General features: G+C 35.8%; 1 protein-coding gene across 1 annotated transcript in view; it reads left to right on the top strand.

Annotated features, from left to right (window-relative positions):
• The window catches only part of ARHGAP21 (Rho GTPase activating protein 21), a 68,984-nt gene that overhangs the window by 20,302 nt on the left and 34,714 nt on the right, over window positions 1-13,968 (top strand). The window contains 2 exon segments of the mRNA XM_035890162.1: window positions 1,341-1,419; window positions 7,073-7,127. Of these exon segments, the coding sequence (XP_035746055.1) occupies window positions 1,341-1,419; window positions 7,073-7,127 (134 nt within the window).

The raw sequence follows: 13,968 nt of genomic DNA, 5'->3' as shown, positions 1-13,968 counted from the left end.
CATCGCTTAGGAAGCAATGAACTCTGAGAGTTCTTTCAGATAAGGAAAAGGGCCATAACCAGCTGATAAAAGGGTATATATAAACTTTTATAAAGTTGAAAATAGCACACCAATTTATTTGCATGATGTTACGTTGTGTGTGCAGACCAAATTAAAGACGGTCAGCAGATCCATGTGGTTTGGTAAGTCTGGAAATCCCTGGGGTCTGTATAGGGAACCTCCACAGAGCACAAGCATTCAGAGCGTTATTGCCACCAAGTCAGGCTGAGTATTCAGAGTGAACAGCTTTCTCCTTGCTTTGATTTGATCAGGCCAGAAACACAAAAAGGGCTTTCAGTTTCTAAAGCAGTGTTGAAAAAGCCATTCCCTTTGGCTCACTTTGCATGGGTCTTTTCTTTCAGTTCTTCTTTCTCCAGCAGCTTTCCAAAGCTCCCTATCTGTAATCTTTAGACCATTTTCTCGTCATTAGTAAATTCAAGATACCTTTCTCCTCTTCTGGTCAGAGATGAGTAAATACCATTTTTGGTGAAGGAATGGGATGGGTTTTTCATCAAAAGCTGAAAATAGCTCTACATGATGTATTTGCCACTTAATTTATGAGAGTATACGAAGCTCTTGATGAGGAAGATGCAACAAACTATTTGGAGAAATGTGACAAAGTGATGTTGGGTCTAAAGATTGATCTATATATATAAGAATAACACATTACACTGTCCAAAATGCATTGAAGTGGCAGTAATGTCTTGGAAACGACCCAGATTATTCTGAGGAAGGAGAAAATGGGAGCCTTTCAAAATACTTGTTCTTTATTTCTCAGAAGGGAGAAGTACAAAATTGCAGCATTTGCTGCTATTAAAGGAGATGTGTACAGCTACACCTGGCAGTGTTCTGAAAAGTTTGGTTTTGTTTTGAGGTTAAGTGCTGGAATGAAATGTCTACTTATAATTCACTTAAGAATTGGGCAGAGTTGTCAGGACATGTTACCATACATCAAAAGCTTTATTTTGAAGATGGGATACTTAAGTGAGTCTTTGGTATAGCTTGCACCTGCTTGTGGTTTTCTTTCTATGAGTTTCTAGGTGATTCATTTGGAAGCTTAGAATAAGATACCACATCTGAAAATGTTCTGCGAAAAAGAGTAGAAACTTGGCATCCTGTATACGGTTACATGTGGTTCTATTGTGCATCATTTATTTTCTTCTTTCTTTCATTTTTAAAGACTAACCTTGAAATTAACATGTTGGTGATCTTAATTATTGTGAGGTACAGAAGTACAAAATAAAAATGATCCAAAAAAGGTCTAGACAAATGAATTTAAGGTATAACTTTTCCCTTTACAGGTGACAGAATTATAAAAGTCAATGGAGAAAGTGTTATTGGGAAGACATATTCTCAAGTCATTGCTTTAATACAAAACAGGTAAGATACTAGTATGTAATTATGTGCCATGCATTTTTTTTTTAATACTAAGCAGTAAATGACCGCTATTGATGGTTCTGAAAAAGTCACCGTATTTTTAAATTTTCCTTAATACACACTCAGTTGTACTACTTCTGTTTTCATGTATTTACTGAATGCTGAGAAGGGTTTGAGAACGGGTGTGCTGAATTGTGCCACAGTCTTTTTATGTCAGTACTTGTCCCTTGTTAGCAAATCATACTGAGTGCAGTAGATGAAGGCTGTCTGAACTTCAAATAGGCAGATTGGGTATATATACACCACACATGTATGTGTCAGTTTAAAAAGAAAATCAGAAAAATCTACCTTGCTTCTGAGATCTGGTAACTAGAAATCAGCATATCTGGTAAAGTGCTAGTGCACACCTGCAAAACATCTGCAGTACATCTCGGCTTTCCTCTATTTTGTAGTAAGTTACGAACCTTGCATGGAGTTGGGGAAATGATACTATTTACTGCTTCTGCAACTCACAAGGGCTTGTTAAATCGTGTCCATATATGAATCCAGATACTCGTTTTCGAGTTTCGTATCTGCCTCCATTTTTACAGTTTTCTTGGTGTTAATTTCTGTTCTATAGCAACAAGTTTCCAACATAATAATGAGTTATGTGGAAAAAAGATGTATTATGATCAGCATCGAAAAATGTTTTCTAAATACATCTCACATGCCGCATTCTAGTTTTAGTGAATCTTTATGCATTAAGGCTTAGTTATGCTTACAGTTAGAAGTAGGAAAAATAAGATCCTGATCTTCCTGTTTCAGTGGAGTCTTTATTCAAGATTTCATTCAAAATACACATATCCTAGGTGCAATTTTTTTTTTTTTTTTAAATAACAAAGCTCTGTATTCAAAGGTATGACAGGCAAGGTAGACTGCAATGCGTTTTGTGTCATTAGTACTTTCTATACAAGAGCTGGAAAGATGGAATCTATCTACTTTTTAAAAACCTTTACTGGACATAACACTAGCCACGTATCGTTTTTTCATTTTGTATTTGTACTGACAGTAGTATTGTACCATAGTGTATATCCAAGACACAGGACATTACTTTACATGCCCAACGGCTACATCAGTCAATGAAATCTCTTATCTTAATCCAAAAAAGAGGGAGGCCAATCACATCTTCCAGTGGCCTGTGCAGTCAGAGAGTCTTAACTCTAGGTCTGCCTGTGAATAAAGTTTTATTTTCAGCCCCGTGAGTGTAAGGAGCGAGCCATCCCAGCAGAATGCAACCCTGCCCACTGTGGATAAACCAGGGACGCCTGGACAAGGCCTTATCAGTGATTATCCAGTGCAGCCAGGAATGGTATAATGCACTGCTGCATCTGTCCCCCTAATTTCCATGAGTGGACAGAAGATGAAGGGATGCTATTGTTAGTTAGGAGAGGAGAACAATTTGTTGTCTTGAGCCAGATGTATACATCGCAAAAAATCATAACAAAAGGTCATGTGTATCCTTGTGTGTTTTATACAGAAAATATAACCATCAGGAAGTCTTCAGCTGAACCTCTTAAGATAAACAGATAAATATTAATTCTGTTTCATAAAGAGAGCTGAGACTCCAGATTAGGCGTTATCTTCCTTGTAGTTTACAGGCAATGACTCTCATATGACTAAAGAATGAACTCTCTAATTCTTTGAAAACAGTATTTTTGAGCTCACAGCAGTTTGTTCTGTTCATAAAGTATTTTATTTCTTGTGATGCCCTTTCATGGCAAGTAACAATTACAGTACGGTGTGTCCTTCTTGCTTTAGAATGCTGTTCTTGCATCTGCATAGCCATCCTGGGTCAGACTGGTGGTCTTGTTTGTGTCTGTATCCTCTCTGGTAATATCCAGTAGTGGATTCTTAGGAGAAGACTCTGAAATGTGTGGTCAGATTATACTAGCCCACTTTCCAGAAATCCCTGGTCTATGAACTTGCTGAACTAAAAGTTACCTGCATCACTTGAGTTCATGATAGGTTGGTCTTGCACAAGTTCACTTTTGAATATACTTAAACTCTTCAGATTAAAAATACCTGGTGATGCAGTTCTTGCTCTGCTTTGTGTTTTAGCTAATCTTTCATCCAGCACACCTCAGTTTCTTTAGTGGGCTTTGTGCAAGCAACTTGCTGAAAGGCTTTTTGAAAAGCTAAGTTGTCAGTTGAAATCTCCGTTACTCATGACTAAAGATAGTTTCATTTATGGTTTGAGTATGTTGTGTGATGTATTATTACTGTATTTTTAATTATGGTTTTTAATTACCCTTTCAAACATATTGATGACTGTAAATGCATATTCTTTTGCGATTTTTCTGATCATCTTCAGAACACTTTTTTTAAGGATACCACACATTTTATCCTCTCTTACATATAAAGCAAAAGTTCCCCCCCACACACTCATTGTTCAGCTGTTTGGCAATGAAACTTGGTTTGGACTTACAGATTTTTTTAATTAGATTAGTCCTGCAGCTGCATTTCCGTAGTTGCTCATTATTTTTCTAGAGATTTGTTCAATTGTAGCTGTTTGTCCTCATTATATAATGCTGCAGACATAAAAACTTAACTGCTTTAAATTAAATGATCCCCATGCATTTCAGTGGGATTTATGAATGGGATATAATTCAGCCATGTTTTATGTTGTTCTGAGAAAAGTTTCAAGCTGTGTCTAGGATGTTATCTGTTTTGCTCTGGTTGGAGATAGCAAAGCTAAGCTTACACTGATTATTTCCCCTGGAAGGTGAAGGGCACACCTCAGAAGAGTTGCTGGAAATAACTATGTCCTGTAAGATTAGTTGTGAGATCACTTTTAAGTTTAGGTTTCCCACTCTTTACCAGTAGTTGTTAGTTTGGTCCATTAAGAATTTATTCTCATCTGTTTACACAATCAACTTGGAGATGTGTTGATTACTAATGGCAACTCTGTAAATTATGTATAGTTCTAAATAAAACAAGAAACAGATTCTGATTCCCAACTTTTTTTTTAACTGTGGGGAATCTGAATGATTAATTCTATCCCACTTGTTTCTCTTTGCACATTCTTCTTGAAAGTGTTGGGATTACGCAGAAAATGTACAGAGTTTAGCTACTGAATTTGTTTCATTAATACAAAATAATGCATCAAAAGATAGTCTTTATGATGACAGTGCATCATAGTGTTTTAGTTTGAGTCAATAAATTTAAATTTGACTCTCAAAAGGTGTAATGAAAGTCATTTGCATGGTAGATATCTCTGAGAATTCATAATACCATATCTAATATTTTAGTGTAAACTGCCACTTTCTGTGTGGTGGTTCTTACTAACACTTTCTAGTTCATAACTTGCATGCACATTATATAATGAAATATACTAAAAGTATTCCCTAATACTTTTTGTTTCTGTTATGAGAATCAAAAAACATTCTGAGAGCACTTCACAAAATACAAACTAGGAAGATCCAAATTGTCTCCAGAAGGTTCTGCAGGCAAACTGGAATAGAATAGTTAAGTAGTTATTTGAATTATGTATGAAAAAATTGTTCCTGAATGCAACCCTTCCCTCTTTTGGATGGCTACTAAAAAAGGTGTTAAATTGTGTAAATGGATTTAATACCTTTCTTTAAAAAACAACAACAACAACAAAAACCTGCACAAAATACTTGTATAAGAAAATAGTTTGTTCTGTGTCAAATTATAAGTAGGAAACTTTCCTTCGTATTAGAAGTGCTTGAAGAGGAACAGTGCTCTTTATCACATTTTTGACTTCCAAAGTCGTCTTCATGCAAATAAGCATTGAATATTATCAAACCGTGAGTTGCCTAGTACAATTTACACATACACGCTACCCTCACGTAGAAATGAAATCTGAACACTTCATTGGAAATGCCTCAAGCTATGGTATCTCTTCCATATTCTCGTTTTGTTTTACAACTGCTAAATAGTTTAATATCCATACGAAGGAGTTTAGGCAAAAGTCAGCTCCTGATGACACTACATTTGAAGAATCATTTAAAATAGTTTTCCTGTTTATGCATTCAGTCAAAGTGGGAAATGCTATTGTGAAGGCACATTAAAAAGTCCATAGTTTTGTGTTTCTTAAAATTCAATATTCTGAAAAATCTTTAAAATACTGTTGAAAACTTTTTTTTTTCCCCCCAGCTATGTGTAGACTTAAAAAGAAAAACTTAAATCTGTCACTGCTGATCTTTGGTTTTAAAATTAAAATAATTTATGCTGCTTGGAGAACACTTTTTTAAAAAATGAATAATGGTTTAAGAAGATTGTGAAACCAAATACCCTTACTCTGCTATTTTGGAATGCCTTATGTCTGCAGTTGCTAACAAATGGAAAAGGAACCACAAAATAAAAATATTTTTCATATAAGAGAGCTTTATAAATCATACGTTACATGTTTGAGAAGATGACTTCCCTTTATGCAGAAACAAGAAACTGAGGTTCTTCTCAGTGCTTTCATAGATTGTTCTGTGTGCCCTGAAGTTGGTGACCCATCTCTGTGCTGGTTTTGTCTTTTCTCAGCAAATGTGTTGTACTGGCCAGTACAGATAAGCTGATGTCTACTTTGATATATCCAGTTAGGTTGTATGCTTTTTTCCTTGTGCTGGTATCGGTCAATTTGTATAAATATCCTTTCTTCTTGTGACATGTAATGTGAGATTACTGAATAACAGTTGTAATCTCTTCATTTTCTGCTTTGTCAGCCTAGTTAAAATAGTCTGTACAAGCCATCTCTTCTGTAGCCACGTTACATTTAGTGAATGTGAACAGAGTATTCCTCTTACCCCAGGTGAGACAATTAATTCAGCTGTTCTGTATCCGGTGTTACAAGCATATACTCTCTTGCTTGTGAAAATACTTTTTTGTGGTAGATACTAACTGCGGGTTTCACTGTTCTACAATATTTGACTCTGGATAACCAAAACATTGTACATTCGGTGTCCTGATTTTGCCTGTATTTCAATTATATTGATTGAACTGTCTGGATTTCTGGATCTTTATTCTGCTGCTGCTGTTGGGTTCAGCAATTCAGACTGACAAACTCAGCACTTATAAATAGCAAGCGTTTTTCATCCATATGTCAGATGTCATCTGACTGACTAAATATGTTTAAGTTTATTCTGCTAGGAGAGGATTGGAGCAGAAGGGTGTAAGTCAGTGCTTGCCTTGCTATTGCCCCACTTTTCACATGATGTGGTGGTTATGACATTTCTTCAGCAGTTTTAGAGTGCTAACAAACTTTAAATGGAAGAAAGAAAGAAGTTTTAATTTGTGTTCACAGGTTTGCCACATTGTTTTGTCTGAGAAGCTCCAAACAACTAATGTACCCTAGGATTTGAGAAGAAGAGGGAAGGAAAAAAAAACAACCCCAAAACCAAAACTGACAAAGACAGCATGTTGGTTTTGCTGAGAATACAGATGTACTCTTCAGTCAGATTTCTATTCTACTCTTACTTTCTAAGACTACTGGAAATCAGTGTTTATTTCTGTTGTGTAAAGTAATTTGACAGAATAGCTGAGTGTGGGAGTTTTTGAATGGTTTTTGTCTGTGGATGTTAATGGATCATCTTTGTAACAAGAATTGAAAGTCTTTTCCAGAAGTTCACATGCGGTGGTTTTTTTTTTTTTCTCTTTCTTTCAGTGACAGCATATTGGAGCTTAGTGTTATGCCAAAAGACGAGGACATCCTTCAATTGGTATGTTTATGAAGCTTATATTAAGACAGTATGTTGACTAAAGAAAAACGTCTTGGTGTTGGTTACAAAGTCTTTGAACTGTGCTACCAGCAAATAATTTTAGAGTTAACATTTATCTCTGTCACTCCTTGGATATTTTCCTACTTGCTTGCCATCCCTGAAATGTCAGAGGAATCCTAACGTAGGGGAGAATACCTTCTTCACATGATATTTCTAGCATCGTGTTAAAAAAAAAAAACAACCCACCTTAGAATAGCATTTGTATTTTTATTCTATTTTGGATTAGTTTCCTTATGTTAGAATTTATGAATTGGATTGCTCTCTGTAACTAGGTTGTCTAACTCGAAAGTAGTTGGGAATCGTTACAATATTTGAATATAAAAAATAGCATATGACACTTAAAATTAGCTTTTGTTAATAAATTACTAATTGTTAGTGGATTTCCAGGAAAGAAGCGAGGTGATGAATATGCTGAAGGTTATTACCAATTTTTTTAATTGTAGCTGCTGTAAATATTTTGGTATGCTAGTGCCTATATGTTTTCAATTTGAACTGAGGTCTTGCATATACAGTGAGATAATTTATATGCTATTTAGCTTTCTAAGACTACTGGAAATCAGTGTTTATTTCTGTTGTGTAAAGTAATTTGACAGAATAGCTGAGTGTGGGAGTTTTTGAATGGTTTTTGTCTGTGGATGTTAATGGATCATCTTTGTAACAAGAATTGAAAGTCTTTTCCAGAAGTTCACATGCGGTGGTTTGTTTTTTTTTTCTCTTTCTTTCAGTGACAGCATATTGGAGCTTAGTGTTATGCCAAAAGACGAGGACATCCTTCAATTGGTATGTTTATGAAGCTTATATTAAGACAGTATGTTGACTAAAGAAAAACGTCTTGGTGTTGGTTACAAAGTCTTTGAACTGTGCTACCAGCAAATAATTTTAGAGTTAACATTTATCTCTGTCACTCCTTGGATATTTTCCTACTTGCTTGCCATCCCTGAAATGTCAGAGGAATCCTAACGTAGGGGAGAATACCTTCTTCACATGATATTTCTAGCATCGTGTTAAAAAAAAAAAAACAACCCACCTTAGAATAGCATTTGTATTTTTATTCTATTTTGGATTAGTTTCCTTATGTTAGAATTTATGAATTGGATTGCTCTCTGTAACTAGGTTGTCTAACTCGAAAGTAGTTGGGAATCGTTACAATATTTGAATATAAAAAATAGCATATGACACTTAAAATTAGCTTTTGTTAATAAATTACTAATTGTTAGTGGATTTCCAGGAAAGAAGCGAGGTGATGAATATGCTGAAGGTTATTACCAATTTTTTTAATTGTAGCTGCTGTAAATATTTTGGTATGCTAGTGCCTATATGTTTTCAATTTGAACTGAGGTCTTGCATATACAGTGAGATAATTTATATGCTATTTAGTGTCTCTTAAGTCCAAAAGAGCTGTGAATAAAATATGATGTGTAAGTGTGTATTGTGAAGACTTAGAAAAACACCTGATGTGTTGATGTGCTCTAGTTTCTTTTTAATTGGAAGCAGAGGAAAGGAGAAGACGACAAACAGGGTAGACTTCCTGGTTAGTTGTTGGAAAATTCTATTTTCTACTCCACACAGAAATAATAAGACTTGATTTTAAATAACAGTTAAGAAGAAACTATGGGTTTCAATAGCTGTTTTCCAGTATTAAAGGACAAATCAAAAAAAGCCCAAGAAACTCTGTTTTGAGGTGAAGGTGGACATAGAGGCTAGTATAGGAACTCAGCCAGTTAGGCCAACAAGCCAAGATTAGTAGAATAGAAGTGATAATTTGAGAACATTTGATAAAGAAATATTGCAGTAATCCAGTGCAGAAAATGTTGGGGGCAGGGCATGAGTTCTGATTGCATGAGTAAGTGGGAGGGAAAATCTGGATTGCTTTTTGGGGGTTGGGGTTTTTTGTTTGTTTTGCGGGGGTTTTGGTGGTTTGTCAGTTTTTTTTTTGGGGGGGGGGGGTGGTGGTTTGTTTTTAATTGGAAATGTGAATATGTAGAAATGCAAGAATAGTTACAACTTTTAAATTATCTGAATGGCCATATGCATCTAATGCGGTCTTGTAGCCATAGCAGTCTGAGGATCCGGGCAAGGCAGGATTTGTAGGTTTAAAGTTAAACCTTTATATTTGGCTGGGCAAGAAGCTCTTAGGGACGTCTTCCCTCTGCTGATGAAACACGAAGCACAAGCTTCAGGTGAAGTATAGCTGAAAAACAATTGGTTGGAACTTAATTTGTTATATCAAGGAGTGAGATAGTGGGGCCAGAGGAAGAAAGACCTTGCCTTTGGGATAGAGAAGGATATTAGTTAAAAGAAAATAAGGTCATTCTCCTGGAGGAGATGGAGGAGTAAAGGAAAGAGGAAAAATACCTGCATGTGAGAGTTCTGGGGAAAAAAAAAAAAGGGGGGGATATGTGTGGGACTAATTTCCAGGTGGCACTAAAAAAAGTTTCTTTCAAGTTGTAAGATGTGGTAGTGTTGTAAATTTTGTATTCCAGGTTCGTCTTTTGAAGATAGAGGATTAGGTTTAAGAGGTGGAGTCATCGCTTAGCAAAAAAAGCATTGTGTTGCCTCTATAGTTTGCATGAGTTCCTTCTGACACTTGTTTGCAGTTGGGTTGGTACGTGCTTATGATCCAACATGGAGGAGTTACGCTCCTGTTTGCTATGATGCATTTGTTTGGGTAAAAGTGGGCTTGTCTTGAGGACTGTCAGTTCCACATAGCATCTGCCAGAGGAAAGCCATGGAAGAGATGGGTGTTTTCTGTAGTCTGCAAGGCCTGAGTACATGCAGTGCTCAGTCTATTGGAAAAGAATTCTGATGGTTGCAGTTTGTTCGCACGGTTCTGTCATGGTCTTTATTTTAGTATATAAGTTTCCAGGTGTCAGTCTTTGATGGCAGAGTTGCAACATGGAAGATACAGATGATAGAAATTAATTGCAGCATAGAACAGAAGTTAAGATGTGTAGTTTTCTCCCTTTTAGACCACCACAGAGGAGGAAAAATTTTACCACTTCTAAAATAAGTTAGCAGTCTTTTGAGACACAGTGCACCACTGTAGCTTCAGTCAAATGAAAAATCTATGCAATTCCTCTCAAGATATTGATTATTAGGCTTCAGCCTTTAGATGTTAGGATCTACTGTTCTCATTACAAGATTTGGTGAAGAACTTTGCTCCACTCAAAGCGGAACACTCATTTTTAAAATACTTTCTGAATAGCAGCATAGAATGTTATTCCTTTCACTTCCCATGAAAGGACAGTAACTTTTTGTTTTCAGCTGAGAAACTGCATACTTGCTTTGTTTTGTTTTTCTATTTTTATCATTGTGATTAATGCTGCGTTAGCTTTTGTGGAAATCTTACATCTAAATAAAATATAAACCTCAGAGCAAATTCTTATGCCTGAATGAAGTGCAGCTTATGTAAGTTAAGTGATAACAATAATCTCTGTAGTGGTAGTGTCAGTATAAGTGAAAAGTGAACAATAAATGGTAAGGTACAGTGCCCTAATTAACAGAGGAAAAACACTTTTGTCACTGAAGCTGTGTTATTTAAGTTATTATCGTATGTTAAAGAATTTAGTTACTTTCTTTGACATATGTCAGATGTCACTGTAAATATCTTCAGATGGTATCACTCATTATAAACTGTTGATGTTAAATAGTGTTATGCTGTAAAAACAGAAAAGCTCAAAGCACTACTGGATATTGTAGGAGCTAATGAAAGGTTTGTCCAGTGCAGTGAGGGTGAAATAGCTTCATTATATTCAGGAATTATGCTGGTTGTGTAAGTTTTATAGGACTTGGCAGTCTACTCCATGTGGTGATGACTGATTGCTAGGTTAACTACATATAGAAACAAGCAACTGTGCTCTTTCCTTAGTTAGCTATTTATAAACCTTGAGTTTAGTCTTCAGAAATATCCATATATGTCTGTGAATATCTTGGTATATTGAATTTCTTGAAAACAGGGCTTTAAATCCATTCATCAATAGTAACAGTGAAGTGGTCCAATCCACAGGTCATCGCCCTCTGTGGCATATGCACACGCCTTACTTAGAAGGGAATTACATGTGAAGACCTGCCATTAGTGAAGTTAGCATCAGTTGTGTTCGTTTGCTGGCAGGATCTTGGAAACGTCACTTTGAGGATGGGGGAAAGGATATTTAAAACATCTTTATCCATAACAAAAACTTGAATTTTTGACAACTACAAATGTGTTGGGTTTTTTTCATGCTCCTCCTCAAATTTGAGATTAGTTTGCTTAAAATAATCTCCTGATAATTTTGAAACGTTTGTAGGTATGTAACAATTTTGAGACTGTGAGGACGAGGGTGATTATTATTATATTATACTCTCCTCGGTGTTTCAAATTTGATGTATCTAAGTACAATTTCTATAGCATTCTCAGTGGTTTTTGACAAAATTTTGTCATCTTGTAGGTTTTAGTACCACTGACATCATACGAATGGGAAGACACATTTAGGTCGACTACAAATAATCCCTTTTCTCAAGTGTATTTACTGGAATTGTTGCCATTTTGTAGCCTTTTGATAACAAATTTAATACTAGAAAGTTGTTCAAAGTGTGACACTTCTCAGTCGTTCAAAAGCTTTTTCTGCTACACAGGAAATACTGAATGTAAAGTTGCTCCCTAGAGAGAGAAAATTGAAATTGCTAAACCCACTTACAGGTCAGCCTGATTATGACTCCTTATCAATAGATTTAGTAGAGTCTAATGTGTATGTGGTAGGGTGTCCTTAATACGCAGGATTTTTGGGCCATTTTTTCAAGGTACGTACATGTTGTAATTTGCCTGTTTGCTAATCATTCCATGTGTATGTAAAGAAGAATATAGCTTACAAGTCACTGAATTTTTAAATATCAGGCACTTGAAAATATCGCTCTCTTAGAAATTGCATCTTTAATATGATCTACATTGGACCTGTTCACTTGGAAGGCTATTTGTGATGTAGCTTATTAATGTTTATATAGAGAGTTTATTATATGTAAGTATATGTAGATGTTGATTTGTAAATATGTGTATCTACTTTGTGTATGTATGTATAAACTCACACGCTATAGGTAAGTTATCCTGATTTTTCATCTTTCATTTTCTGGCACTTCCCTCACTACCCACTCAAAAGTTCATCTTTCCTAACTTTTATCCTGTCTCCAACAGTTTCGTTTTGAATAAGTTTTAAAAAGCCATTTCCTCATGGGAATTTCCCTGAAAGGCAGCAGGTTATTTCTAGTCTTAGGTGTTGTCCCCAGTAAATTTTAGTAGCGTACAAAACTGTTGAAACATGCCTTAGCATTCCAGAAAGATCTCTGTAGTTTCATTTACAAAAAGATTTTATTGGGCATTCTGTGAATAATGGTAAATGTGGAAATAAGAAGGCTGTTTCCTGCGCTATGTTTTTGATATGTTTAGTTTGCTCTTGCATATCTTTTAATTTACATCTTAATCTTGCCTTAAAATTACACAGCATTGAAATTGCATATCGATAACTGAAAAGTTGACCACATTTGAACAGAAATGTTTCTCTTGTCGTAGATATTAGGGGAACAAAACAAATCCTAGATGGGAGTGACCGGGAAGATGAGTGAAAGTCAATTGAAGCATATCTTTTCTTTTTTTCCTCTTTCTAGTTAGGTGATATGGAAGCCTTCAGTATATTGGGAGATCTGGGCAGAAAAGAATTTGCTGCTTTGTCATTTCTGATACTTAAAATTTTTGTGGAATTTGTCAGTTCTCAAAGCCTTGTAGTACCCTGAAATTGCCAGTGATGCACCTGTATTAAAAAATAAGAAAAAAGAAAAATTACTTGCATAAGGAAACTTTACTGTCCCAGTAAGCTCATGCCTCTGACTACAGGTCTGCCTACAGTCAACTTTAACAACTTTGGGGTTTTTGGTTTTCTGTTGGTTTTTTTTTTTCCCTTGAGACCATCCAGTTGCATCAGACCTAATGGAGCAACATGGCTGTTTCATAGGCAAACAGAAATATTTTCATTTGCCTTACTTTTAATAAATAGAGATGTTTTCCTAAGTAGCTGTATTTAGTCCAGAGTCTTGGAGCATTTGTTTACTTTCAGATTTTGTACTGACGCAGTTACTAATGCGCGCAGAGGTTAATATTAAAGCTCTGGCAGCAAGTACGATAGAAAGGAGAGGCGTGGTGTGAAGACGTAGTGACCTAGAAGAGACTTAAACTTCGTTATCTAACATTGCATGTGTTAGAAGATACCATTTGCATCAACTCTCCTCACCTTGATCTAGACTAATATTTATAAGAAAGTCTCTTGCATAGCTTGTATTTGGAAATTAAATTTTGGGCTTAAGGCATTAAATTTGACATACTAAAATTTCTTCCCAACTGCCATTGGGAAGAAAGGGTGTGCATGGTTTGGTTTTTTGGTGGGGTTTTTTTTTTCCAAACAATGTTATCTGACTGTAGTGTTTGCTGGGTGTCTCAGGGTAAAATGAAACCGCTTGAGTTGTATTACTGACATTCTTGCCGGTGCAAACTAACTGGAAAATGTTTCCTTTTAAGACAGCTGAAAATCTTTTCAGGTGTGCAGTTCCTGTACTTATGCTAAATGTGAGAATAAATTGGGACTGGGGAAGAAAAGGATTTAGTAGTAAAGAAACATAATCTGAAGCCAGACTGGTTGGAGAAGGAAGGAAGAATGCCTCAAGCTCAGTCTTGCAGGGTGCTGAGCACATTACAGTCTGATTCATCAAAACGCTTTTCCCCAACTTTGCAAGTAGTTTGGCTGAAGTCAGTGTTATT

This window comes from Egretta garzetta, unplaced genomic scaffold (genome assembly GCF_000687185.1).
Source record: "Egretta garzetta isolate BGI_Z169 unplaced genomic scaffold, ASM68718v1 scaffold142, whole genome shotgun sequence".
Lineage (NCBI taxonomy): Eukaryota > Metazoa > Chordata > Aves > Pelecaniformes > Ardeidae > Egretta > Egretta garzetta.
The sequence above is the reverse complement of the archived record's forward strand: the minus strand, read 5'-3'. Positions and strand labels throughout refer to the sequence as shown.